General features: G+C 34.0%; 2 protein-coding genes across 8 annotated transcripts; one reads left to right on the top strand and one right to left on the bottom strand.

Annotated features, from left to right (window-relative positions):
* Positions 1,094 to 9,975, bottom strand: LOC109344331 (putative transcription elongation factor SPT5 homolog 1). Its single transcript, XM_019583071.1, has 22 exons — positions 9,521 to 9,975; positions 6,432 to 6,667; positions 6,198 to 6,344; positions 5,944 to 6,102; positions 5,781 to 5,864; positions 5,597 to 5,667; positions 5,148 to 5,502; positions 4,881 to 5,036; positions 4,690 to 4,787; positions 4,540 to 4,588; positions 4,301 to 4,453; positions 4,086 to 4,229; positions 3,902 to 3,995; positions 3,632 to 3,790; positions 3,507 to 3,552; positions 3,337 to 3,428; positions 3,146 to 3,224; positions 2,719 to 2,773; positions 2,505 to 2,619; positions 2,256 to 2,396; positions 1,514 to 1,611; positions 1,094 to 1,348 (listed from the first exon to the last, which is right to left on the bottom strand). Exons 1-22 carry the CDS (start codon positions 9,834 to 9,836, stop codon positions 1,103 to 1,105), a joined length of 3,093 nt encoding a protein of 1,030 aa, XP_019438616.1. The 5' UTR covers positions 9,837 to 9,975; the 3' UTR covers positions 1,094 to 1,102.
* LOC109344332 (transcriptional corepressor SEUSS-like) lies at positions 2,065 to 26,624 on the top strand. 7 transcript variants are annotated; one of them, XM_019583073.1, is made up of 12 exons: positions 2,065 to 2,076; positions 13,901 to 13,905; positions 18,089 to 18,247; positions 18,739 to 20,110; positions 20,196 to 20,315; positions 20,598 to 20,646; positions 20,819 to 21,033; positions 21,131 to 21,199; positions 21,623 to 21,720; positions 22,673 to 22,766; positions 23,947 to 24,016; positions 25,178 to 26,624. In XM_019583073.1, exons 4-12 carry the CDS (start codon positions 19,073 to 19,075, stop codon positions 26,134 to 26,136), a joined length of 2,712 nt encoding a protein of 903 aa, XP_019438618.1. In that variant the 5' UTR covers positions 2,065 to 2,076; positions 13,901 to 13,905; positions 18,089 to 18,247; positions 18,739 to 19,072; the 3' UTR covers positions 26,137 to 26,624. The 7 variants fall into 7 exon arrangements, with proteins under 7 accessions (XP_019438618.1, XP_019438622.1, XP_019438623.1 ...); XM_019583077.1 differs by lacking the exons at positions 2,065 to 2,076; positions 13,901 to 13,905 and having other exon boundaries at positions 17,943 to 18,247; positions 25,178 to 25,462; positions 25,499 to 26,624; XM_019583078.1 differs by lacking the exons at positions 2,065 to 2,076; positions 13,901 to 13,905 and having other exon boundaries at positions 17,943 to 18,247; positions 25,178 to 25,864; positions 25,913 to 26,624.

Here is a 27,555-nt window from a genome sequence, read left to right as displayed (position 1 = left end):
AGAATTGGAGTGGAAACCATCTCAACTTCTCCCTTCCCCGACATTAAAATCATTTCAGTCAAATCTAGAATCCATAGAGAAATAATTGTCTCACCAACCAACAAAGTGTTTATCGAATGATTTAAAATCTCGCAAGATTTTTTGGATGACTGAAAAGTCAATATTCGATTTCTGTGAGTGACACTTATTGAGAGGGGCAATCATGCGCCCTTAAAGATATTAGTTCTTTACCCAAAGAGTAAGAGATACTCTTGATAATACCCAAAATAAAATTCTCACAACATGCATTAGCATTCAATGCTTGTATGTTTGGTAATAAGAGGCCAAAAGATGGAGCAAGCTAGGGGAGAACCTTCAGCTCTTCCATCTCAACAAAGAAATTAGAGTATCTTCAGCTTGGGACCCTCTCACCCTCTCAAGTTCATGTATAAAATACAAACCAAAGAAAATTACAAATGTAAAGTAACAATTAAAACTACTGTTAAAAGGAATTATAAAAAGTAATTCATACTTTTTTTCAACAAATATATACTGTAAAAGAAAAAGCCTCCCTAGAGCTACATTTATTGTTAGATGGAAAATTTTATCCATGGTTAAAAGGGATAGACATCTGATATCCCAAAACAATATACCATTTTATGTGTCACTGTTTATGATTGGTCAGAAAAATAATTAATTATTAAAATTTTAATTTAAATATATTTTTTCAACCAATCACAAACAGTGGTACATAGAGTGACACACTTTGTGGGACAACATTTGTGCTCTCCCTAGTTGAAGGTAGATATGTGCAACTTAAATAATCCAACCTGGGTGGAGAAAAGCTAATAAGACAGCAAAATAGCTCATAAAAGATGAGGTAAAAGATATAACAACGAATTTTCGATCCCACTAAGTGGGGTCAAATAAATATATAGGTCGAAATACGTTATAATATTCTATCATAAATCATGTTTATTGACAAAGCATTGATCTCTAAAACTTTTGCAATTGTTTCCCCTATTGGTTTTCTTGACCCCATCTTCCTCTAGAAAGTGGACGGACCTTCATTTCATAGGAAAGTAAAATATATATTTTGACAAATTTCTCTACAACAAGATTATCAAGCTTGAGCTAATTTTGCCAAAATAACTAAGTCTAAAATCTTCACATCCAAAGTGTCGTCTACCTTTACAATACCATCGGTACCATCAACACCAATCAACTTGCCTGTAGCACCACGCAATGCACCACCCATGATTTTTATTTTGTCTGATTTCCTTGGCACTACAGCTTCCATTTCACTAGGAAGGGCTGTTATTGTTTCACCATTTCCGCTAGATCCAAGAGCTACCCTGCAAGAGCCATCCTGAAGAACAACCCACCACTCGAACAGTGAAAAATTATGAAGAAAAACAAACAATTCCTAAATAATTTTCTTGCCATAATTTGTCTCAACTTGAAGATCACTTGGCTTACAGACCTAACAGCAACAAGCATATGCATACACAGGCAAGTTTCTAGGGAAACGTACCGGAAGAAGCTCACGTATAACTCCAAGTGATTCCTCTCCGGGCTTGTGTACATTGACTAATATGTCTGGTATAAACCAAGGCCCTTCGTTGTCCCCAGCTACAACAAAATTAAACCATTAAATGGCAAACTTACATTGAAGAAATACAATGTGATTTTATGTCTTGGCTTCTGATCCAATCAAATAATGTAATGCAAGTAATAGATCAATGGATCAGCATGGTAAATAATGTCACGAAAAGCTCCAATTTAGCAGCACAGAATCTTTGGTTATTTAATGACCTATGGCAAAAAATGGAAAGTTAATAAATCCCGTGGGTCTACTATTGATAGGGTTTTTCACAATGGTCGGCAATAGGGACATATAAATTATAAAGAAAGACGGTCCTAATGGACTTCAAAAATTAACTGAAACAAGAGATATGGTGTATGGTCTAGAATTAACCCAATTGATGCCTGTTCTCAAATGAGACAAAGTAGCATTTAAGTAGCAAACAAAACACTTGCTCATAACTCTTGTAACCATACAAAAGCCTCCTCCATTTCAGAGATCATGCTTGTTATGTTATGGTTGTTGCTCGCTATCATGCAGATGTAGAAAATTATGTACATTTTGCTTTATGCCAGGTGGTTATCCCCCTCCCAAAAAAGAATTGTAGTGTGATCATATGACCATATAGACATGCTGCAGAAACAAGTAGTTCTGTTTGTCATGGATATATTGATAAAATGTAGAAACTTACCTAAAACTGGGGACATCATGTCCAGACCAGTTCCTGGAGTCATAGGCTGTCCTCCAGGGGTGCCAGGAAGATAAGATGCTGAATTTGGTGTCATAGGCTGCCCACCAGGTGTTGACGGTAAATATGGACTTGGAGCATTGGCTGCAATACAACCCCACCCCCACAAATACAATATTAGTACAAAAATAAAATCTGCAGCTATTCTATATATACAATTGACTACAAGGGGCAAGTAACAGATGATGCTACCATAGGCAGAACCGTCCCGGGGAGTCCCAGCCTCACTATAATTGCCACCAGGAGTGCTGGCCCAACCAGCACCAGGAGTTGGAGCTTCATATGGCCGTGAAGCAGGGCTTCCAGGCTGAATTGATTAAAAACAAGGAAAACACAATTGAATGTCACTATGGTTCCTCGGATGAATACCAGACAACTTCCAAGTTAGGTAAAAAAAAATCCTGACCTGATACTGTGGACTTGCTCCCCAAGAGCCTGGATTTCCATCTTCCCAGTTATCCCTGGTTTTATATACACCACCAGGGTTCATAAGACAAGCATATCAAATGCACCATACTACTATATTGATAATGCCAGCAACTGATCTTCATGTAACAAATGCTATAAACTACCAGTAAAAATACTTTTTACTACCAAATTCCTTAAAACTCTGTTGCTCTAATAGCCTGTGTTTTGGACATTGATATCTATTAATTTATCAACTTATACATCTTATCCTATTTTTTCCATTTCTGTTTGATAAAACAAGAAATCCACTAAATAAGACATTGCATAGAAAATCAGAAGAGGTATTTCCATGGAACCAGAAAACAAGGGAAAACAAAGCAAATCAGATAGCTGCCACAAAGGGGAAGGATCTTTTTAAGACAAACCTTGGAGGACTCATTGGTGTATAAGGATTCCATGCTCGGTCACGCATAGGTGTCCTCATTCCATCATGAATAGGGGTGGCTACAAGTAACAGTCCATTGAACAAATATTAGCACTTCAGCAGTTATGCCTTTGAGCCAAAATAAGAGACTCAAGTGTCACTGTCAACCCTATAAAACTAAATCAAACAAACCTCCAGGATCTCGCATAGGAGTCATATATGGATGTAAGGGAGTTCGAGAAGGATGCATTGGGGTTTCACTTCCCATCCCGTATCGAGATTCACTGGTAGAACACACAAGATAGTTTAGTATCTTTCAATGAACACAAGGAACGCAAAACATGTATATACAACTAACTTACCGATATGGGGTTACAGCTACATTGTCCGATATATGGTTGCGGTCCACTGCAAACACACTAGTCAGAGACCATGCAAAAAATAATAATACAGGCAGATCAGACATTGCCCGAATTAGAGGACCTACCTGTCACAACCTTCATTTGGGACTCCAGTTCAACCCGAACTGATGTGCCTTTAACTTCTATAACACGCCCACGATAACCTTTGTAAGGACCCTGGCGTACTTTAACTGTTGAACCTGTAAGACCATCGTGCCCCCTTCCACCTCTGCCCCTTCCTCCAGCTAAACCACATCCATTGAAATTAACATTAAATAACTATTTAAAAACGTAAATAAAAAATGAAGGACTAATCCAACATTCCAGCATATAAACAAGAAAAGATTTAAACATACAATGATTTGGAGGCCCTCCTCGAGAAAACCTACTCGGGGAGTGTGGAATACGAGGGGGGGTTCTGAGGCTAGCGAATCTTGAGTAGGCATCACCCTAGAGAAGGTAAAGAAAGCATTATGACAAGGATAAAACCTACAAACGTGAGAATTAATGAAGGACACTTAATACGGGTGAGTTGGTTACATTTCTGTCCCCATTGGAGCGTGAACCTCCGACAACTACACATGATTGAGCCTTAACACATATAAAGCCTGCATGTTCAAGATGATGGCGATCAGAAATGAACAAGATTCCCCTATATATGTGCTCCACTGGACCTTGTTTGCCCTAGAAAAAAGGTGATAATTTAATAACATTAACTACCAAGAAATAAATCTAACCAAAAGTCAGAATCTCACTTTGCAGGGACCCTCAACAATCCGCACAGCATCCTTTGCTGATACGGTGTTCTTGAATCTGTCTTGCACGCTGATTTTCTTATCTAACTTACATTTGATCTCTCTCAATTTAACAAGCACGACTTCAGCTCGGTCAGGAACACCCTTAAGAACCTGGAAAAAAGTAAAGATGTTAATATGATTACAAAAGGGGTCTCAAATTTTAATTAAAAGGGCCTTAATTTTGATCCCTTACTAACCTGAAATGCCTCACTTTCTACACGTATTATCACACCAAAGCTCAAATTACTACATCATGTGAATTGTGAAATTAGAAGTTAGAATAGTTTGAACCAGGCCATACAGAGGAAAGGAGATATGCTTAATATCAAGAACAGCAAGCGGCTTACTCTAGCAGTACAAGATCACGAAGTTCGTAGTCTCCAATTTTAGTAACTCCAGTGGTCACTTCAGAACTCTCCACAACATCATCAGCAAACACACGGATCTAAAGAAATGATATTTCCATGTCATTTCTGCACTAAATATAAGTACAAATACATGTGTATCCGTCAGTCTGTAAAGGGACCATAAAACTCACATGTTCCTTTGTTGTATCAGATACTAAGATCAGGACATGCTGCTCCACCTTCACAACCATGCCAGTGGCACCCTCTCGGGCACCAGAAACAACCTTAACATGGTTTCCGGGTTCAAAATATTTACAGAGTTCCTTTTCATTTACAGCAAGTGTTTTCTGACAAAAACAGAAATAAATGTTCATTGAAAATTCATTACTAATCACCATAATGTAAAAGTGGCAGGCTTTCTAGGGAAGGAAACAAAACAAATATCATGTCATACTTACTGGAAGACCCTTAATTTCTGGTCTTATATGAACATTATCTTCATCAACTTTCTCCACCCAGCCCTTCAAATTCTTTAAATCACCCTTGATCACGATGACAGCGTCACCTTTCAAAAAATGCCCTTTCTTTCTGTTTGCAAATAAAGTTGACAGACTAGCTACATCATCATCTCCATTCTCACCCGGTTTACGAAATTTTTCAAGCTCATCAAATGTAGGTTTGATGTTCTGAGCACTAATGGATTTTATTGATACTGTTTTGTATAAGAATCCATCCTTGAACATCATGCCTCCAATTGCATCAAATCTTTCCCCGTAGGCATCACGTCTATGCTCCACACGGATGTGCAGTTCCCTGTATAGAAAGCACAAACTTCATCATACCAAGAAAAGGAAGTTTTCAAGAAACAGAAGAAATTCAGCTATAAAAAGGAGAGAATCCACAATACCTAGCTTCTTCGACATTAAGAAAACGAGGAGGAGGAACAAATGCCTTCTTCTTTACAACTTCTCTACCTTCCTGCATGGTACATGTTTTATCAACAAAAATGGGGACTTAAGCTGTTTCACTCTCAACGAGACATTGAACAAATAAAGAATGTGCATTTAACAAAACACAGAATTATTTCATACCAATTTGTTTGCAAGGGCCTGTAAGTCTATCCTTGGAATTAGTTTCACAGTAACCCTCTGCCGCACATTGTCGACATCCACTACCTGTAAAAGAGATAGCTTGATGGTAAATAAAGAAAACATAAGGGATAGAATAAGGAGATATTTAGAAAGCGATGCATACTTTAGCAAGGTCCCCTTTATATGTCACAATCTTCATTCTGACCCAAGTATCTCTGGCGAGGTCAATAGCTTTACTTTCAACTGACAGAACATCAGTCATTTCTCTAATTGGAACAAGAGTTATTTTTTGACCAAATATGTTGCGTAGACCTTTGCAAGCCTGAAACATATGCAAAATATTAAAAGCTAAAAACTTTTTACATTTTTTATCTCTAAATATATGTGATGAACGGCATACATTTCATGTGACATTACCTCTCTTACATGGGACTCTTTATCTGCTTCCACATATATGTAGTTTTTGAGATGATCTAGAGCAATAACTGACCTGATTTGCAATTCAGACCCCTTATCTATGTACTTTTGCATAAGGCAGACAGCAGTTTCCCGCTCACGGCCAATCTGATAAACATCGACAAAATAATATGTAACATATTTCAATATCATTTTGCCAAAACAAGGAAATTATCAGAGTGGATAGGATCATACTGCACATTTCACCATCCAGAGCTTTGGATCTCTAACAGATGGCAAAAGAGCTTGTTGTTCTACATCAGTAGCTTCTTCATCATAATCTGCCTGACGCCTTGCGTACCTTTGTTGAATGCTTTGTGCCACAGCTTCAAGATCTTCATGGTCTTCGTCGTCATGTGGCAGCATACGGGCACGACGCATTCTATCACCATGTTCCTCCGGAAGATCAGCTCCACCGTCAACAATGAAGTCTGCATGTTCCAGGTGGTTGTCAACTTATATATGTAGATAATTCACATATCATATGCAAAGTAGCTGACATACAACTATTTTATAACAAACTGATCAAATACAAGGCATTAGAAAAGATGGAAAAAGATGACCTTTCTCAGAAGTCACACAAGTAAAAATCCAAGCATCATAATAACTTGCAAGTACGAGATGTTACAAGACAGATAGAGAGGACTTGAAGCAATCTGTACATTCTGAATTGATATATTCATGGTAACTTTGCAATCCTAGTTAAAAAGAACTATTTCAATCACAATAACTAAGCCTTAGTCTTAGTCTTAGTAGGTGAGGTCAGCTACGTTTATCGAACAATACCATAATGCTCTATGACAAATCATGTCATTGAACAAGCATTAATCTCTAAATCTTTCCTAATAGTTTGCTTAAGGTTTTTCTTAGTCTCCTTCGGCTTCTAGAAATTGTACTAACTTCCATTTGATTTATTCTCCTTATTGGAGCTTCTAGCGGTCCTCCACATATGTCCAAAACACCTAAAGTGTGATTCTACCATCTTTTCTATAATAAGAGTTACCCCAACTTTATGGCTAATACATATATTTCTAATTTTATCTTGTCTAATGTGTCCACTCATCCAATGCAATATTCTCATATTTGTTATATTGAGTTTATTCTCTTGTTAACATTTTACCACACAACATTCGATCCCATATATAACATTGTGAGTCTTTAGTTGTGCGGTAAAGTTTTCACACAAACTTGAGTGACAACTTGTTATCACATATTAACCTGAAGCACTCTGTCATTTTGTCCACTCCATTTGAATCTTACAGTTTACGTCTTCCTCAATTTCATCATCCTATTATATGGTGGACCCAAAATACTTAAATCTAGTGACTTGTTGTAGAATAATCACCTATTTTTACATATGGAGCAGAGTTTGTATGCTTCTTGCTAAACTTACACTCTATATACTTCAACTTATACGACAATCATGTCTTTCTAAAGTTTGTCTCCTCATTTTTAGTTTATCATTTAATTCCTCTCTCGAGTCTCCAATTAGGAAAACACCGTTCACAAAAAGCATTTGATGTGTTGGTTATGCTCAATACATCCAAGACTAATGTAAACAGATAGGAGTTCAATTTGACTCATGGTGTAATCCAATAACAATAGATAAATCTTCTGAGACCATATTATGTGTTCTCACGGTGGTCATGACCCTACCTGTATATATTTGATTGCTTAAATGCAGAACGCGATGGCAACCGTAACAGCCGCGACGGTAAGCCGCACCGCTATCCACTGTTTTGTTGCGGGGAAGGGTCGACGACCTCCGCAACACCGCTATCTCACCGCTATTGCGTGCGATTGATAACAAAGAACATACGTTTTCTCAAAATCAAGGAAAACAATGTGTCTATTCCCATCGATATCCCCACCAATCGTCGTATCAAATATATAGCCTCCACGGTCGACCTCCCCAACATTAACCAAATTGATTTTCAGAGTAATACATGTCTGTTGTCTCAACATCACTCAATTATCCTCTCACATAACTTCATAGTATGTCTCTGAGCTTAATCTCCATATAGTTTGTAGAATTTTGTATATTTGTTTTGTACTTATGAATAGGGAATAAAATGATTCTCCTTCACTTGTCTAGCATCTTCTTAAACTTCATAATCTTATTTAACAAATTTAAGAGCCAACTAATGTTCTGCCCTATGACCTTCCAGGCCTCAATAGGTGTATTATTCAAACCAAACATTGTCATTCTCCATCCTTTTTGAAATCTTCTATCACCTCTAATTGATGAATTCTACGATAAAAGGTATAATTTTAATGCTCCTATTTAATGTTTAGCCTATTAGAATCCAAAGAATCATGTTCATCAATGAAAAAATTGTGAAAATAGTTCTTTCATCTTTTATTAATATCTTTGCCTTTTACCGATACTTTTTCATCCTCATCTTTAATGCATTTCACTTGATCTAAGTCTCTTGTGTTTCTTTTCCTACCTTTTGCAAGCTTATAAACGCTTTTTAACTCTCCAGTCAGTCCAGTGGTACCTAGAAATTTGTATGAAACTCATCACACGCTTTATCTAGCTTTGCTCACCAGAGTCACCACTTTCTTGATGCCTTTCTTAGCACCCTTGTATTTTTTTCAACTTTCAGTATTTTTATTCAGTACATATACTATTGGTGTTACTGTTGAGCTCCACATCGTGGAGACTTATAAACACTAAGAAGACAGTACCTTGAAAACTATAAGTGTCATTAGAGACCTATCAATATATTATAATATAGGTTCATTGCATTAAACAACTCAAATCTAAAGGAGAGCGGAAGGAGGGTTTAACTACTAATCACTATTCCAGATCATGTGACAATGCTTTTGAGCCATGTTCACATAATTCAAAAATTTGTTTTGATATCCCATTTTCACAGAGTATCTCTCCAAACTTCAAACGAAATGAAAAACAACTACAACAGATTTCCATAACCATTTAAAAATAAAAAGCTTGAGAACCATAACTGGTTTTGACAATGTAACCAACATTAAATATAATGAAATTTCAATCCCCTTAACAAAGGTTATTTTCAAAAGCAGCATCAGACAAATTATAAATCCCCTTCCAAAAGGGATTTGATCACACAACCACACTCTAATCAAGAGCCAATCAAATCAACTAACCTAATTATTCCTCTTCCATCAATCACATCAATTATTTCAACAAACAAACCCTAAATTATCAATTCCAACCCTAATTTAACTCATTTTCACATATAACCAGATTAATTCCCCTCTAAATTAATCAAAAAGAGGAACCGTAAAGTGAGAAAACGTACCATCCTCTCCTTCCTCCTCTTCCTCCTCCTCATCAGAATCGACAGCCGCCTCTTCATCGAAATAGGAAGCAGCGGACTTCCTTTTGCGCTGACGCTTCCGGCCACCACCACCTCCGCCACCATCGAAATCCTCATCATCATCATCATCCTCTTCCTCTTCATCCTCATCGACCTCATCCGCATCATCGTCAATGAAGCCAGATCTCCTCCTCTTCCTTCCGCCGCCTCTCTCCTCCTCTTCCTCCTCGTCGAAATCAGCTACATGCTCTTCCTCCTCCTCGTCGAATTCGTCGTCGTCCATTCCTCGGCGACTCATTATGATGCAGAGTTGCAGATAGAACAAGCAAAGAAAACCTTAGAGGTTCCTTCTCTTCTCATGTGAGAGTGGTATAACGCGGTCGGTGCTATGTTCGTAGTTTCGTACGTGCGAGACTTCAATATATGTTTGGCTGCATAATAATAAAATTGGGATTTTTAAAAGAGAAAAAGATGTATACATATAAAAGTTTTTTATATTATCACTCTATTATTTACTATTTCAATTATGTTTTATTTTTCACAAAAAGTAATCTAAACCAACCAAATGAAGGGCAAATGATATACCGATTGTACATGATTTTTTACATTATCAGTACCTCAGCATTACACTCTATTTAACATGAGAACATATAAATGGATAAATGTATTATTACCCCCAATTGTCTAGAGATGTAACAAGAGCTACATCTCTTAAACAAAGGATTAGCATATTTATTAACATGACAACTCACACGAAAAAAATTAGTTTTTATTCAAAAATAGTGAAAAAATATTATTGATTCATCCAAAATAAATAAATTATATATATTTTGATATCTATTAACCTGCTTTTATATTGTTTGATCTATGATCTATATATGCTAAAACTTATTACAAAATAATTACTTTGTCAGGGAAAGAATAAGCTAACAATATTTGATCAGATTTTTTATACCTCTTAAAAATGTGAAGTTTTGTCTTGAAGTGCATAAGATTTTATAATGAAAAAGAGTATAACCTTAACAATTTCACTCTTTTTAAAATGAGAACATATAAATGGATGAATGTATTATTACCCCAATTGTCTATAGATGTAACACGAGCTAGATCTCTTAAAACAAAGGATTAGCATATTTATTAGCATGACCTCACTCACAGGAAAAAAATTAGTTTTTACTTAAAAATGGTGAGGAAATATTATTAATTCATCGGGAAAAAAATTATATATATTAATGTATTCACCGATACTATGATATTTATTAACCTGCTTTTATATTGTTTGAGATCTATGATCTTTATATGCAGTGGCGGATCTTGAATAAAGTTTTAGAGGGGACAATAATATTTAATTACAATTAATTAAATAAATAGAAAAAATTCAAATTTAAATGGCTAACAATACCAAAAATAAAATATTGTCATTGACATATTAACCTAATCTTATTGCTCATTGAAAGTCACACGATAGAAATTTTGGATTATATATATATATTACCAATGCATACATAATATTTTTCATCCAGTGTAAAAACATTATGAAGTCATATTATTATGAGCAGTCACCAACATCTAAACATGCAAGGGAACTTTATTCGTTATATATAATTTTTTGAATGACTACACAAGTTGCACTATATTTATTTATCTAGCCACAAATTAAAGAAATATATGAGCTCGATAAAGACATCATTTGAATGTAGGTAAAAAAAGTATATCTGCTCTAAAAAGTTTGTATTTCTATGTGTCACATTTTATAATTTGAAAGTTTAATAATGAAATATTTTTTTGGGCAAACGTACTAAGTGACACGTGAAATAACACATTTTGTAGAACAACAAATATATTTCAGTAGAGTAAAAGGTAAAAAAAATATTTTAAAAAAAATAAAAAATAAATCCACCTGTCCCTTCCATGCTCCGCCCCTGTTTATGTGCTAAAACTTATTACAAAATAATTACTTTCTCGGGAAAGAATAAGCTAACAATATTTGATCCGATTGTTTTCTATACCTCTTAAAAATGTGAAGTTTTGTCTGGAAGTACATAAGATTTTATAATGAAAAAGAGTATAACCTTAACAATTTCAAAGTTATTAGAGAATTAAGCCAGAAAGAAAATGTACAGATGGAGAGAATGTGGGTAGAAGAGAAAGAGATAAGGTAGAAGGTGAAAATTTGATGGTGTAGAAATTGAGAGAAAATGAGTGAGAGAGTGGAAATAATGTGTGCATATATTTATATGGCCTCTCCTTCATTATTGGAGTAATAAAAAGCTCTTCAATAACATTTAAACAATTGATAATCATATTTCTTCTATAATGTTTGAAATAATTTTGAAACCATCAATATTTTCATTCATTTATCAATACCTTCATAATTTCAAAACTAAATATAAAAAAGGGCAAAAATATGAATTATAAAAATTAAACTTGTTAAATTATCTAATTAACTCTTATTTATATTTTACTTTTATATAGTAGTATGGAGATATAAATGAACATGAAATTTAATGGTGTCAATGTGTTTTGTATTTTTGAGAGTTAAGAATCTTATTTCAAACCACAACATTTTCATTACAAAATATGATGTCTCAAGATAGGTTGACAACTATCATACAATTAAGACTAACTTAGGGTTGGGGTAAAGACAAATTGCTACATGTATAATATTAAAAAATACTTATTTAAATTTTCACATATTTAATCTATTTTAATTTATATAATATATATATATATATATATATATATATATATTATTTTATATTAATGTCTAGATTTTCTAACACACTTGTTATACTTAATTTAATCAAACTAATAGTTCTAATGCCTTATGTTTGGGTTAAAACATGATGTCGAGTTCACTTATATGATTTTTAACTTAAATCATTTATTAAATTTCAACTTTCACTTCCTAACACAACATAATTTGTGACTTCACTTTAATATACAATCATTTGGACACCATAAAAAAACATCATTCAATTTTTAGTAATGGTAGTACAGACTCAAGTTAGAAGGAACTTTATATTTTTTGGTACTACCAATGGTATGCTCTCGCCATTTCGTAAGAAACTAATCTATTTCAGAGTGTGCGATTGTCTATCATAATAAGTGTCGTTCACAAGAATCGAACTCTTGACATTTTGGTCTTTATAGGGATCTAGTGAGACATTATATCACAAGACCAACGCCTTCTATGTGATCATAATTCTTTAATTTCTTTATGAACATCCCTTTGTGTGTTCATTATCATCGCCTTCATTATGAACTGATACGAGTTAAATTTGGTTGTGTGGAGTTATCTATAATAAATAATTATGTTGTCTTTTAGTTTATTGTAAAAGTTATTGTTCTTTATTATATTTTTGTTGTAAATGTTAAATCTTATTTAATGCACAATTAAGAACGAAAAATTAGAATATATATGGTTTAACATTTCTTCTCTTTTGATTTGATACATTATTATGTTATTGTACTTAAAAGGACATTCTGCAAAATTGAACGAATAGTATAATTATAATGTTCCACTTTATAATATTATTATATCTTATAAACATTATTTTATTTTTTGTTCAAAGTTCATTATACCAATATTTATTATATATACATTATATGTTCATAGGATCGTTATGTTGAAAAATAATTCACACCTAAGATTTATTACCAAGCCAAAGATCCCAAAAAAACTTAAACTCGTTCAAATAAGTCTAGTCAAACCCAATCGAATAAGTCTGACCTGAACCGGTTTTAATATAGATCGGTCGATCTAGACTAAAAAGTATCTAATATAATACTCAAACCCTATAAATTTTCGGGCTTTGACAGTTGACCACACCTAGCCTGCATATTTTGACACGTTTAATTTCTCTTATTTGGTTGAATAAAAAGTGAGTACAAAAAATCTTATATTTGAAAAGACCAATACACTTTTAAAACAAAAAAAAATGTAAAAGTATTAAAAAATGAGAGATTTTAAGGTCATATATGTCATTTCCACGTCCAACTATTTTCAATTAGTTTTATGATAAAAAATATTTTGTATGAATCCCACGTGTTTTTTTATTCTTTCAACTCTTTCTCTTTTGTCAAGGAAATGTGAGAAAAAGTTATATTCTCTAGAACTTCTGTTGGATAGTATTAAAAAGGAAGGGTTAGTCGCAACCATATGATGTAAATTGTACATAATTTTGCCTCTGTTTCGTACTTTTTATGTGACATAAACTCGAATTCCCACACATTGAATGCAATCCATAATCCATCACATCACATACCCATGATGTCACCGTCATCTTCATGGCATGAAACCAACAACTATATCATGCATCTCATTCTATGACTTCAAAATGCCGCACAATGTTTGCCTAGGTTTCGTACTTTTCATGTTTAATATTTGTATACTCTTCTCGGTTTGGGTTTCTCGTGTCCCTTCCATTCCTTCATATTAAACGTCGTCGTTTATAGTTAGTCAAGGCCATTGCAAATCTGAATTGATCATTCACATTGTTGAACATTTGATGAAGAGTAAATTAACAACATTAAGTGTCTAAGTTTTAATAAAACTATATATATATATATATATATATATATAATATTTTAAATAAAAAATGATAATTAATGTAATTAACTCCAACAATGTTTAGTATAATTTACTTTTAATTAATTATATATTAATTGTGATAAATTGATTATTTGTAATTTTGTATATAGTGTTTGATTATAAAAACACTTTTCTCTCTTTTTGTATATTTAAGCAAAAAAATATTTATAATTATTGATGAATATTGTAACGAATCAAAATGAGTTTTTTTTTTACAATTTACTATATTTTTGTTTCACTTTATACACTATGTCACTCATCATCTTATGAATGACTACGAGATAAATTGTCACATATTAATGTCAAGTATGATAATGCTCATTCCTACACCTTAATAGAAAATGGATATTCAAATTTTGTCTCTTCCTTTAATATTCTCCTCCACATTTTCAAAACCTATTAACCCTACAAAATAAAAAAAAAATTGATTAACAAAATAAATTCAAATGTTTTATTGTCTCTTGCTAATAACATTTTAATATAAAATATATTGTTCCAACAACATGTTCAATAAATCTTAAAATGATGATTCATCCATTATTGTTTTGTGTAAATCATTTATTAGTTCTAACATTATATGTTAACTAGTGTATACAGGCACTTCGTGCCTGCCGGCGAATATTGTGTGATACTACATATTCAATTTTTATATATTTCATTTTTTGAATTGAGTGAAGTTATTTCAAGTTTTAGTTTTATATATAGTATAAATAACAACTAATTTAAGTGTTAGAAATAAAATAAAATTTATTGAGATTGAATTTGAGTTTATGAGTACTTACGAAGTGGAATTTATTTTACAAACAAATATATCTGCTAATGATGACGATCATAAAGAAGAAATGATATAACTTTGTTTAATCCCACATAAGATTTTCACAAATTATTATACATTATGAAATCAAGTCTAAATACTATAAGAGTTAGTGTCTCTTTATTATTTTTTGTTGTTACAAAATACAACAATAATTCTAAGAAAATGTTGTTTAAATATAAAAAAGAATATAGTATTTTCATAATCAATTTCTATATTATGAAAATTTATAAATGATTAACTTATTATAGCTAATTTACAATTAATTAATTAAGAATAATTTATACTGACAGCTTTTAAAATTTAACTTAATTACACTTATCATTTTTTATTTATATGTATATAAATTATGAATTAGTTGTGTGGGTGCAAAAAAATTGAGAGGTGTAATTTTATTAAAATTTGGGAGATGCGAATATAATTTAATTTTTAATGAATGACAACGTGATGAAGTGAGACTCTTAGGTAATTCTTATAACACCGTTTTGAATTTTTTGTTTTAGTTCTGTTTATAGGATATTTTCATAGTTCCATATAAAATATATCAGAATACCTTTACTCAAACAATTTGAGTGGAAAAAAAGCATTTAATTTCATTAATGAATAATAGTTCTCGTAAACTATATTCGATTGTTGACAAATATAATGCTATATTTTGAGTATTTTCATCTTCCTTAATCCATATGAAACTGATTAATTTTTTTATAAAGAGGATTAGAGGTTAAATCATAATATATATTTGTATATTTACTTATATACAAATGGAATTCTAAACAATCCTACTTAATTATATCGATAAGTTGGATTGCTAAAAATAATACTCATGAACATTAAGTGATGTTTAGTAATAGTTAAATAGAGTAATTTTAATTTTATTAATAAAAAATGTTTGGATGATGAGAAGTTTTCATGTTAGACAAAATATCTATTAATTACTGTAGAAATTATTTATTTGAACTAGTCTTGCATTTAGACCCATTATTACTCAAATCTAAATATGATCCAAGAACAGTTTAAAAATAATGCAAATGAAGATCTATGATTAATAACTCCATAATAATTAGCCCATGAGAAAGTAATTGAAAAATGAATTTAATATGTATATATTGATAGTGTAAGAAATTTTTACACTGTTAGTAAATCATGCACCATTGGTTTGTTACGACTCTCAAACAAAAGTAATACAAATCAATGATAGATGATATTTTAATAGTGTAAAAAACTTATCAATGCATAGATTTTAAATTCTTAAAAAATATATTTTTTGATCATATCAAAGATTTCACTAGAAAACATATTAACTATACTTTGTGTTACTCCATACAACTAATCAAACCATCCATGCTTGACCATTCAGGTGTTGTTTTGTGCCTCTCGCCAATCATTTTCACGTCCAACTCAAATTTGTGGGAAATGATATAATATGTTATTGGTTAATCATACAATATAGAACAAAAAAATAAAAATCTTAAAAAGTAGTTTTTATTTTATTAAATCAGTTAGAATACAAGAAAAATACTGTCTTACAAAATCAATGAGAATATTATAGAAAAAAATAAATATCTATTCCACGAAATATGGAATCATTTGCAAATGATAGTTGAGTATTGATTTCCTATATAGTCACCAAAGGGATAAAATCATCTACCCAAACTATATAATTAATTACCTTTAGAAGGGAAATTGATTGACAATGAAATAGGTATAGTGATACCAAAAACCCTTCCAACTTCACTAGGTATGAATAAAAAAAATTCAAGAGGTGGAGAAGAAAAGAAAATCAAAGTATCAAACTAGTGACATACACTTATTCTAATAGGAAGTTTTAAATTTACTCTGCATTTTAATTATCAATTTTAAGGAAATCTAATTATTTAGATCTACTTATTAATTCAAAGGTTTGAATTTCGTAGAATTGATGGCTAAGATATGGAGTAAGTTTAAACAATTTAATCTTGAAGTAAGTGAATCCTTCTCATTTCATAACCAAACTTAGATAGAATGATAAGAATGTATTATCTATACATTGTTAATATCATTGGCAATTTGGGCAAAGCCCATGGGGCCCGTCCGCCTACACGTTTTGGACGGGCAGAGCATGAAAATTGTGTCCATCCGCCCTAAAATGTCCGTCCAACATGCCCCTTTCGCCCATGGGTATTTCAAATGGGCGGGCAGGGCGGCCCATGGACATCAATGAACACTAAAATAAGAAATTTGATGAGTCAAATATGACAAGAGTAATTCACGTTCTCACCACTTGAGTGCATGTAGCAATTTTCCAAAATATAATATCTTATCAATTAAATGTATGTCCGTTTTATGCAAAACAATATGTTATGTTGTGTTTTTAATCCTAGTGTCACACTATGTATCCATGTAATCTCAAGTACTATGTCATTTTTTTAGTTTTTTTTAATTTAGGGCGGCCTGCAAGCTTGCCCTGCCCATGTTTAGGGGCAGGCAAAACATGATATTTCATGCCCTATTTAAAAACGGGCATGCCCATGCCCGCCCTAATTTTGGTGGGCATTGTGTGAACATGGGCAGGGCCGCCCTAATTGCCAATGCTAATTGTTAGCATAAAAATTTATACGCATTAATTTATATTACTTTTTTGAAAAGTCAACAATAATTAAGCGAATAATAAATATGCAATAACAATAGATACAAATCCGTGTATACATATTTTCCTCTTATCATAAAAATAAATAATAGAGTGTAAAATAAAAATTTATAATATGCACTTTATCATTTATTATTCATTTGAATTACTTTTTTGAAAAATCAACAATAATTAAACATTAATAATAAATGATACAATGATAGTGTATAAAACTCGTGGATAAATTTTTCTCTAAATAATGTAACAATAGAAGTATCAAAATAGCATAGACATGGGTATGCACCATGCATATGCACATGCATGTGCATAAGAAAGAAGAATATGATTTGACTTCTTTTTATTTTTTCTTTCTGTGAAAAGGAGAGAATGAGAAGAAAATTCAATCCGATATAATACAATTTTGACGTCCGCAATTACTCTCTCTCTTCTTCTATGTCTACTTTCTCTCTCTAAAAAACACACAGCAAGTAACAACATCAACATTAACAAACAACAACATAGAGTTTTGTTACGGAGATTGAACAAAAAACCCTAGACACAATTCTTAGCTTACATATATTGAACTCTAATTCGAAGCCCCGAGTGTAAAGTTCGAACCTTTTTGGTTCGTTGATCAATACCCAGATATTATTCTTTGGGATTTCACTGTTCAATTTCTCAATTTTCAACTTCACGGTGAGTTATGGCAAGTCTTATAACACTTTGAACCCTTTTGTGTCTTTGTTTCTGATTCTGTTTTGTTCAATTACGAACCCCATTTCTGGATTGTTGATTCGATTTGCATATGGCTCGATCGACCCATTTTCAGCTGCTATTTTTGTCACCACTGTGTTTCAATTTCATAAAGTTTTAGTGTTACTAATTTTGAAATTTCAAGTCATTCTATTTTTTTCTTCAACTGAACTTTAAACTTACTAAAAGTCTTAATTTGAACTATTTGCTTGGATTGTTAGTTTGAGGTTTATTAATTTTGTGAGATTAGTGCCTTAATTTGATCAAAGCATATTTTTTATTGATATTTTTCTGAAGGGTTTGGTGATTAGTGTGATGCTATTGTTTTAATTGAAGCTTTTGTGCTGTTTTTGTTTTTTTGATATTTCCTTATATTAGCTATTACTGTGTACACTGGTTGATGAGTTGGATCTGAGAAGTCATGTGTTGTACAGAGATTGATGCGATAGCCGTTTGAAATTGCTCATCTAGGGAAGGTAGCACAATTGTAATGTTCAGAACCAAAGATTTTACATTGGTTTTGGTCTTCTTTGGTTGGCTTGTGTTTGGTAAAACTCAACAGCATCACATGCTTCTGTTGGATCATAGCGAAGACTTAAAAGCATTTGGCCTTGGACTTTGGGTTGAAACACTATTTGGGTCGAGTGTTATGCCCGGTTTCTCATGAGCTGTTGTGTGATTGTAGGTTGTTGAACTTGAACTCATGCTTTATGTAACTTAGTTCTTCTGCATAGGTAATTGCTTGAACTTTGAAGACTATATTTGAAGATGGTGCCTCCGGGGCCACCCACTCCTATTGGTGGTGCCCAGTCTGTCAACGCTTCTCTTTTGAGATCAAATTCAGGGATGCTAGGAGGTCAAGGAGGTTCCATGCCTTCACAAAATTCTTTCCCTTCGCTTGTGTCGTCGCATACTCAGTTCAACAACATGAATATTCTGGGAAATATGTCCAATGTAACTTCCACACTGAATCAATCTTTCCCAAATGGAGTTCAAAATCACGGGCTTTCTGGCCCAGGAAGTAGCCAGCGTGGAGTGGTTTATACTGGAGCTGAGACAGATCCACTCTCCAGTGTTGCCAATGGAATGAACTTCAGTAATTCTTCGTCCTCATTTGTACAAGCAAATATGGTGAATGCTGGTGGTTCTTCTGGTCTAGGTCAGGGTCAACAATTTTCAAACCCTTCAGGTAATCAACTGCTGTCAGATCAACAGCATTCCCAACAGATTGAGCCTCAAAGTTTCCAACATAGTCAGCAGTCGATGCAGCAGCTCTCTGCTCCTCTGAGTACACAGCAGCACTTTCAATCAATGCGAGGAGGGATAGGTGGTATGGGACCAGTGAAGTTAGAGCCCCATGTAAATAATGATCAACTTGGACAGCAGCAGCAACAGCAGTTGCAATCATTGAGGAGTCTTCCTCCGGTTAAAATGGAACCACAACAACTTCAACAAATGAGAAGTCTTCCACCAGTAAAAATGGAGCCCCAACATTCTGATCAACCATTATTTTTGCATCAACAACAGCAGCAACAACAACAGCAGCAGCAATTCCTCCACATGTCTCGGCAACCATCTCAGGCTGCTGCTGCTCAGTTTAATCTTTTGCACCAACAAAGGCTTTTGCAATTACAGCAACACCAGCAGCAACTATTGAAGACAATGCCTCAACAACGGCCTCAATTACCACAGCAATTTCAACAGCAGAATATGCCTATTAGATCTCCTGTGAAACCATCATATGAACCTGGGATGTGTGCTAGGCGGCTGACACATTACATGTATCAGCAACAGCATAGGCCTGAAGTAAGAAATAATTTGCTTACTGTCCTTGTTCTATGTATATCATATATGTCTTACTGAGATGTATTTCCACTTTGATTTTATGTAGGACAACAATATTGAGTTCTGGAGGAAGTTTGTTGCCGAGTATTTTGCTCCTAATGCCAAAAAGAAATGGTGTGTTTCTTTGTATGGAAGTGGAAGACAAACAACTGGAGTTTTCCCTCAGGTCTTTTGCTAGATGAAACCTTATAAACTAATTGTAATGGCTAGATAACCCCATCTAAATTAGCAGTTTCATAATTGAATATGTGTCTCATTGTACTATACTCGGTTATTGTCGTCTTGATTTTGTTGTTGTGATTTTCATATTGCTATGTCTCAGAACTCAAGTAATCACTGCCTTAAACATTGGCACAATGTTTCATGGGATTTAAGGTTCCAGATATTGTAATTTCGTTAGTGCTAAGCATTAGTTTAAGATAAAAGATGTTTCTCTTAAAATTTTCAGGATGTATGGCACTGCGAAATATGCAATCGTAAACCTGGGCGTGGGTTTGGTAAGTTTTTTGTTTGTTATTTTTTCAGTATTTCTTTGTTCATTGTATTTTTGGTTCTTCCCCAGCTGAAATGTTGGCATCTCAACCTTTTGCGAAATATGTGATCTAGGTATTCTTATAATGCTCGTAATGTACAATCCTCTTTCTGAATGATCGAGTTTTGTGTTTTCAGAAGCAACTGTTGAGGTTCTTCCCAGGCTTTACAAAATAAAGTATGAAAGTGGTACTTTAGAAGAGCTGCTTTATGTTGACATGCCACGCGAATATCATAATTCCTCTGGCCTGATTGTTCTAGATTATGCAAAAGCAATACAGGAAAGTGTCTTTGAGCAACTTCGTGTTGTTCGTGATGGTCAACTTCGAATAGTGTTTTCTCAAGACCTGAAGGTTATGCATTGAAATAACAGCATTCAGATGTTAACTAAAAACTGCTCATATGCTATTAAAATTCTTTACATTCTCTTGTTTATTATTTCTTTTTCAGATATGCTCTTGGGAATTTTGTGCTCGGCGCCATGAAGAGCTCATCCCCAGAAGATTGTTAATACCTCAGGTTGCTGATTGAGTAATTGCATTATGAGAGGCCTTTTATAAGGATATATTCTCTGTTTATTTAGATGGACAATGATACCTGACTGATGGATTAATACACCAATATATTCTGCTTCCATTATTTTTAAAAATAAACCCATATATTCGGATCTGGCATAAGCATATACTTACAAGGTACGTAGCAGCAATGGGTGAAAGGTATTTTTGTTCATCATCTGACTATAGCAAATTTTGAGTGTTACTTGATAAGCTGTTTACCAAACATCTACGAATTTCTGGTTCTGACTAAATTCTTGCTAGAAACGCCTTTCGTGATACTGTTTTTATCATTGTAGGATTTAGCAAAGTAGTTCTCGTTTATGCATTTAGCTATTTTACATTTTGGTCACTTATTCTTATATTTACTTTATTATGCTATATACAGGTTAGTCAACTTGGAGTGGTTGCTCAAAAATACCAGTCTTTTAGTCAAAGTGCCACACCAAATATATCTGTTCCGGAGTTACAAAATAATTGCAATATGTGAGACCATTTTTCCATTTACTTTCATGTTACTTATTGAGCTGTTAAGCTGTTACTTAGTTACCTTGTGACTTTCTTATTCCATGATGTTGGCCATGGTTTATTTCCATTCTTGTAGGGATTTGATGTGAACATTTCACCATGCTTATATCAGTAAAATGTTGTCTGCATTTTGTTCTATTATCATTTTAGCCTTTCTTTTGGGTGTTAATTCCTCTTGTATAAAGTAAACCTTGTCTGTTGGTGTGTCCGAAGTGGTCTGTAACTTATATTTATAATTTTAATATAATAAAAGACAAGGTCTCAGTTTATATGATAAATGTTTGGCCACTGTAATATATTGGTTCTTCAATTGATTAACATACGGTATAAATAGTTTTCTTATCCTTTAATATCAAAGTTCTATATCTAGATATAGATTAACTGGTTCTAAACCCGTCTTAGCTTTTCCTTGAAAATATAGATTTGTATATTTTTCTTTTGTTTCATTGTTGATGAAATGTTTTTTCCTCGGTTATGATGGAAGTAAAGGATTCAGGTGTTGCTTCTGTTAGGAATAGTGTTCCCTTTGCGTGTAAGGCTGATGACATTCAAGAATGTGTTGCATTATGATACAGCCATTTCCTTTTTATGGATATTCTGATTTTTGTTAGCTGTGTCTTCAGTTTGGACTGACATCTTCTGTCCCAAAAAACACATGTCCCACTGTCTCTAACCAATAACATTGCATCTAATAATGTAAAATTGTTAGTTTTTATTTTTATTTTACGTACGTGTCACTTTTCAATTGGCTGGGACAGTAAATGGGAACAGAGTTGGGGACCACTGATCTGTGTCCCTTCAGTTTAGCATGAACTACAACGTTCTCTTGATTTCTCTTTAGTCAAACTTAATTAGGTTTGCTTTTTATAATTAGTTTCTATTTTTTATTAAAAAAATGTCTCTTTCCCAGGTTTGTTGCATCAGCCCGTCAGCTGGCTAAAGCTTTAGAAGTTCCGTTAGTTAATGATTTAGGATATACGAAGAGATATGTGCGTTGCCTACAGGTAATGGTCCATTCATAAAACATTGCGTAGTATTAAATTTTAAACATTTATTCTACATATCTATGGGATAATATTTAAATGTGTCTTTATTTCCTTTTAGTGTTTCATTCACGCTTGGTTTCTTTTTCTTTTACTATCATGTTGCTTTCTTGGCACAATTACAGTCCTGCCTATTTGAAATGCTATATATGCAAATTTGTCAACAGAACACCACACCTTTGGTTGTTTTGAATAGGAAATGGTTACTTGGTTTTGTTTCTCTTAATGTGACTGCAAAATATCGCAATTATTTTAGTCTCTTTTCCTGAATCAATGTTTGTATTAGCCTATTAGGGTCTTCTCCCGAGAGAGGACCTGTTACCGAGGCAGTCAAAGTTGCAATCTTCCCCTTAAGTTTGTACGATTTTGCTTCCTTCAGCATGCTTTCTTTTTGCAAAATCTGTGAGTCAGCTTCGCCTTGTGAGATCGTCGGGGAAAAGTTCATGAAATCTGGTGGTTTTTGCAAGCACCGTGTTTATCTGTGGAAAGAAATTGGGCCAACCCGCAACACAACCTGAAGCGCATTAAAAAACAACCCCTAAGTTCTTAGTTGCCTGCCTTCTGCGTCCACTCAGAGGAATTCATCTGGATGAAAAAACATCGAAAAAATCCCTAACCTTATTTGCTCTCTTTGTTCCCTTACTCCACTACTTCTTTCTCGTCGTGGTAGTCGTTGGTTGAGTTTGTCTGCTTCGGATTTTTCGGTCCTTTCGCATGGGTGCTTGCTTACTGTGGACATGTGACAGTGGGTTTGGATGTTGTGGGCTTGGCTGTGGTAGATGTGAGTCACAAGATGAAGAGGTTACTGCATTGGAACCATTGAAGAAATTACTTTTTGTCTTCTACAACGTGCTGGATGAGAAATGTGTTTTGTCGTCTTCTACAACTTTCTCGGGAGCAGTAATGGTTGGCTAATGTTTCAGTGGTGCTTTTATATTTTGGTAAATAAAATTTCGTCTGTATTTTTTTTGAAGAATGACTATCAAGGGCTAAATAAATCAGGAATGCTTGCCATTTCCAAAAATAGAAAATAAATATTATTACCTTTTGTAAACTGATCAGAGAAAAATATGAACTTTATTGACGAAGATATAGATTCAACTTTACAAACTTGGTTTATTGTGTCTTGTTTATGTTGTAGATATCAGAAGTGGTAAATAGTATGAAAGACTTGATAGATTACAGCCGAGAAACAGGGACTGGACCGATGGGTAAGTTAATAATCTGTTTATTGGTTGATGGAAAGTGCAGATATGTACATGTCTATAACATAATGTTTTATTATACAGAGACCATTTATTTTACTTCCCTATACCATATACTGTTGCAATATTGTTTACCATTTCTAATTGAACAATTAGAATTGTATTGAAGTTTAAAGTCTTGATGTATTTACTTTTCTACTTTACCTTTTAATATTATATATTCTAAAACAGTTTTGGTATCACTCTAGTTGACAAAGACATTATCCTAGTTGTTGGTTGGTATTTTGATGATGTTGCATCATACCATTGAAAGCTTTGCTAAGTAATGGAATCAAATCCAGACGGCATTGCCTTTAATTTATGAAGAGACTTGAAGATACATGGATTGAAGATTGTTGATGATCTGCTTAAGGTTTTATCTTGGAGACACAAGTTGGTGTAACTGAGTGTCTGTTAAGAGACTGTCTGAATTTTAGGGACGGCAAAGGGAATTTTTTATGGAGGATGGGTTGATGTTTCAAATAAGTGTATGCCTTGATAGTTAAAGAGATGGAATTGAATCTTTTAGTCTTCAAACCGGATATATTTTTGTTATTTATGCTTTTGTGGTTAGAAGAGAGAGAGGAGGGACGTGAAGGCCAATTAGCATATTTATGCTTATATTTTGTGCCCAAGCCCTGTCTCTGTAGTCTGGTATCAATGTCATTGATGCTTTTTAAGATTGAGATATCCTCATGGCTATTTGGAGGGTCAAGGATACTCTGCTGATAACTTTTACTCTCACGGGTCATTTTATATTTGAAGATAGGAAAGTTGGTAATGTGTGGGTTTCTTGTCGGAGGATGATGGAAGTAGACCAAACTTCTTCGGAAGCAAAAGTGTTACATATTGTGCCTTTTGTGTCCCAAGTATGGAACCATTTTTTTGTACATGACTTAGTTAGATGGGCAACCAATTTTGCAGCATTCTCTCACTTTATAATCTCTATTCATAAACAGTTCAAACTCATTTGACAATAGTTTTGTAATGTCATGTAACATTACTGTAGGATAGTTTTGGTCCTTGAGATAACTTTTTAGTTCTGTTATTTTCGTAAATTAATGTTTATTTCCATTTGTCTGATTGTTATAGGGAAAATTGATTGTTTCTTTTCTTGCCTTCTCTCAGAGAGCTTAGCCAAATTCCCTCGCAGAAATAATAGTTCAGCTGGGCCTCGTGGTCAAGCACAACAGCATGAGGATCAATTACAGCAACAGCAAAATTTGGCTCATAACTCAAATGGTGATCAAACTTCATCTTCGCAACCCAGTCCCACCCAATTTTCTTCTAACAACGGTATGGTTAGGGTAAATAACTCTGTTAGCTCAGCACCTGCATCAACCACCACAAGCACTATTGTTGGACTTCTCCACCAAAACTCTATGAATTCTAGACAAAATTCAATGAACAATGCAAGCAGTCCCTATGGAGGTAGCTCTGTTCAGATTCCATCCCCAGGTTCCTCCAGTACTATGCCACAGGCCCAACCAAACCCATCCCCTTTTCAAGCACCGACACCATCTTCGTCTAACAACCCCCAACAAACACCTCACCCTTCCTTAACTTCTGCCAATCACATGAATACAACAAATTCACCTGCTAATATTTCCATGCAACAACAGCAGCCATCTCTTTCCAGTGAAGCTGACCTTACCGATGCTCAGAGCTCAGTCCAGAAAATCATACACGAGATGTTCATGTCGTCCCAGATGAACGGCACAGGTGGGATGGTTGGAGTTGGATCTCTTGGAAATGACATGAAAAATGTAAATGGTGTTTTGCCAATGAGTACCAATGCAGGGATGAACAGCAGCAGTGGCCTGATCGGCAATGGTGCACTGAACACTAATTCAGGCATCGGGGTTGGTAGTTACAGGACAATGAATTTTGGTCAATCTGCAATGGCTAATGGAATGAGAACTTCTATGGGAAATAATTCAGTCATGAATGGAAGGGGAGGAATGGCATCCATTGCCAGGGATCAAGCTATGAATCATCAACACGATTTGTCGAATCAACTACTCAGCGGGCTCGGAGCTGTAAATGGTTTTAATAATCTCCAATTTGATTGGAAACCATCTCCATGAAAGCCTCTTTATATGGTATGCATGTTGTGGTTCCTTACAGCTGCTTTTGCAGCATGAGCAAATGGTAGAATTGCCTTTGGCCCGTTGATGATGGAGGAATTCAAATAGGTGGTGATACATAGGCCAAACTGCCAATATAGATTTCATATATAAAAAAATGAAAATTTGTTGGCTGGTTGTGTTGCTGATGGGGTTCTGTTTTTTCTTGTGGATTTCAAGTGTAACCTTCTTATTTTAATTATTCTATCTTCATGGTTTTCACAAAATCATCATTGATACATGTGCACACTTGAGGATGAAAACCCTTTTTGGCTGCAAAAAGTTACTGGTTGTTGGGAGAATAGAGTTAGTACTCAACATTCAAAATTGGAATGAAGTATGTTTATCCATACATTGATGGAAAGATGGACCTTAACTTATAAACAAAATACTAGCATTTGTCTTCTATGGCATGAAAAGGAATGAAAGAAAATTACAAGATATTTTATCATTTTCCTCTTACATCATAAGCCAAGATATTGATCCATTTTTGCTGACAAAGTGGACATGGAGACTGCACCAATTATGCTTTATTTTCTCTCCATTTTTGAAGAAGAGAACTGCTGGTATGCTTCTGCTGGTAAGCTTGTAGCATGCAATTTTGGCAGCATATTCTTTGGCTAACTCACCAACAATGGGCTCTATCATTCTGCATGGACCACACCAGGGAAAATAGTACCATGATTCAGTTAACCCATGAAGCTATAAGATGAATTTATGTGTAAAATAAGCTTCTACATTTGGCAAGTAAGATGTATCACTCATAATAAGCTAGCTAATAAGTGTAAAATGATATCTTGGCTTATCATTTATAAGCTGCCTCAAGTAATGTCAAGTTTGAGTTTACAAGGTTGTAGTTTATTGCATAAGTTCTTTTGCCTGACACCATTGGGTAGCTTATCTTTAGTCAAATAGGATAGTTGACTAGCTTATAAACTACTTATTGATCTACCAACAAGATATTGGTCTAGTTGTGTAAGCCCTTGCTAGATCTCCAGGATGACCAAAAGGTTAAGAATTCGATTGTTGGGAGTGACACTTGTTGGGATGGGCAGTCACGCAATCGGAAGGGATTAATTCCTTACCCAAAAAATAAGATAATACTCTTGATAGTACAAAAAAACTACCTGATGATCTTACTAAATATACTCCTAACCTTACTATAGAGGAGTACCTTATCCGATCCGTACATTAGTTCCAGGAGGATAATGGACAACACTGTATTTTTCAAAAGTGATTTAACATTGATTTTAAGTTGGTGTACCTAAAATCATTATTGATGATTTCTCATGAACATCAATCAATTGTCGCTCTAATAATAGCATGCAATAATTTGTACTAGGGTTGTTGGTTACTAGAATATCATTATGAAATCAAGCA

This window comes from Lupinus angustifolius, chromosome LG03 (assembly GCF_001865875.1).
Source record: "Lupinus angustifolius cultivar Tanjil chromosome LG03, LupAngTanjil_v1.0, whole genome shotgun sequence".
In the NCBI taxonomy this organism is placed as follows: domain Eukaryota; kingdom Viridiplantae; phylum Streptophyta; class Magnoliopsida; order Fabales; family Fabaceae; genus Lupinus; species Lupinus angustifolius.
Note: the sequence above shows the minus strand (reverse complement) of the source record. Positions and strands in the feature narration are given on the sequence as shown.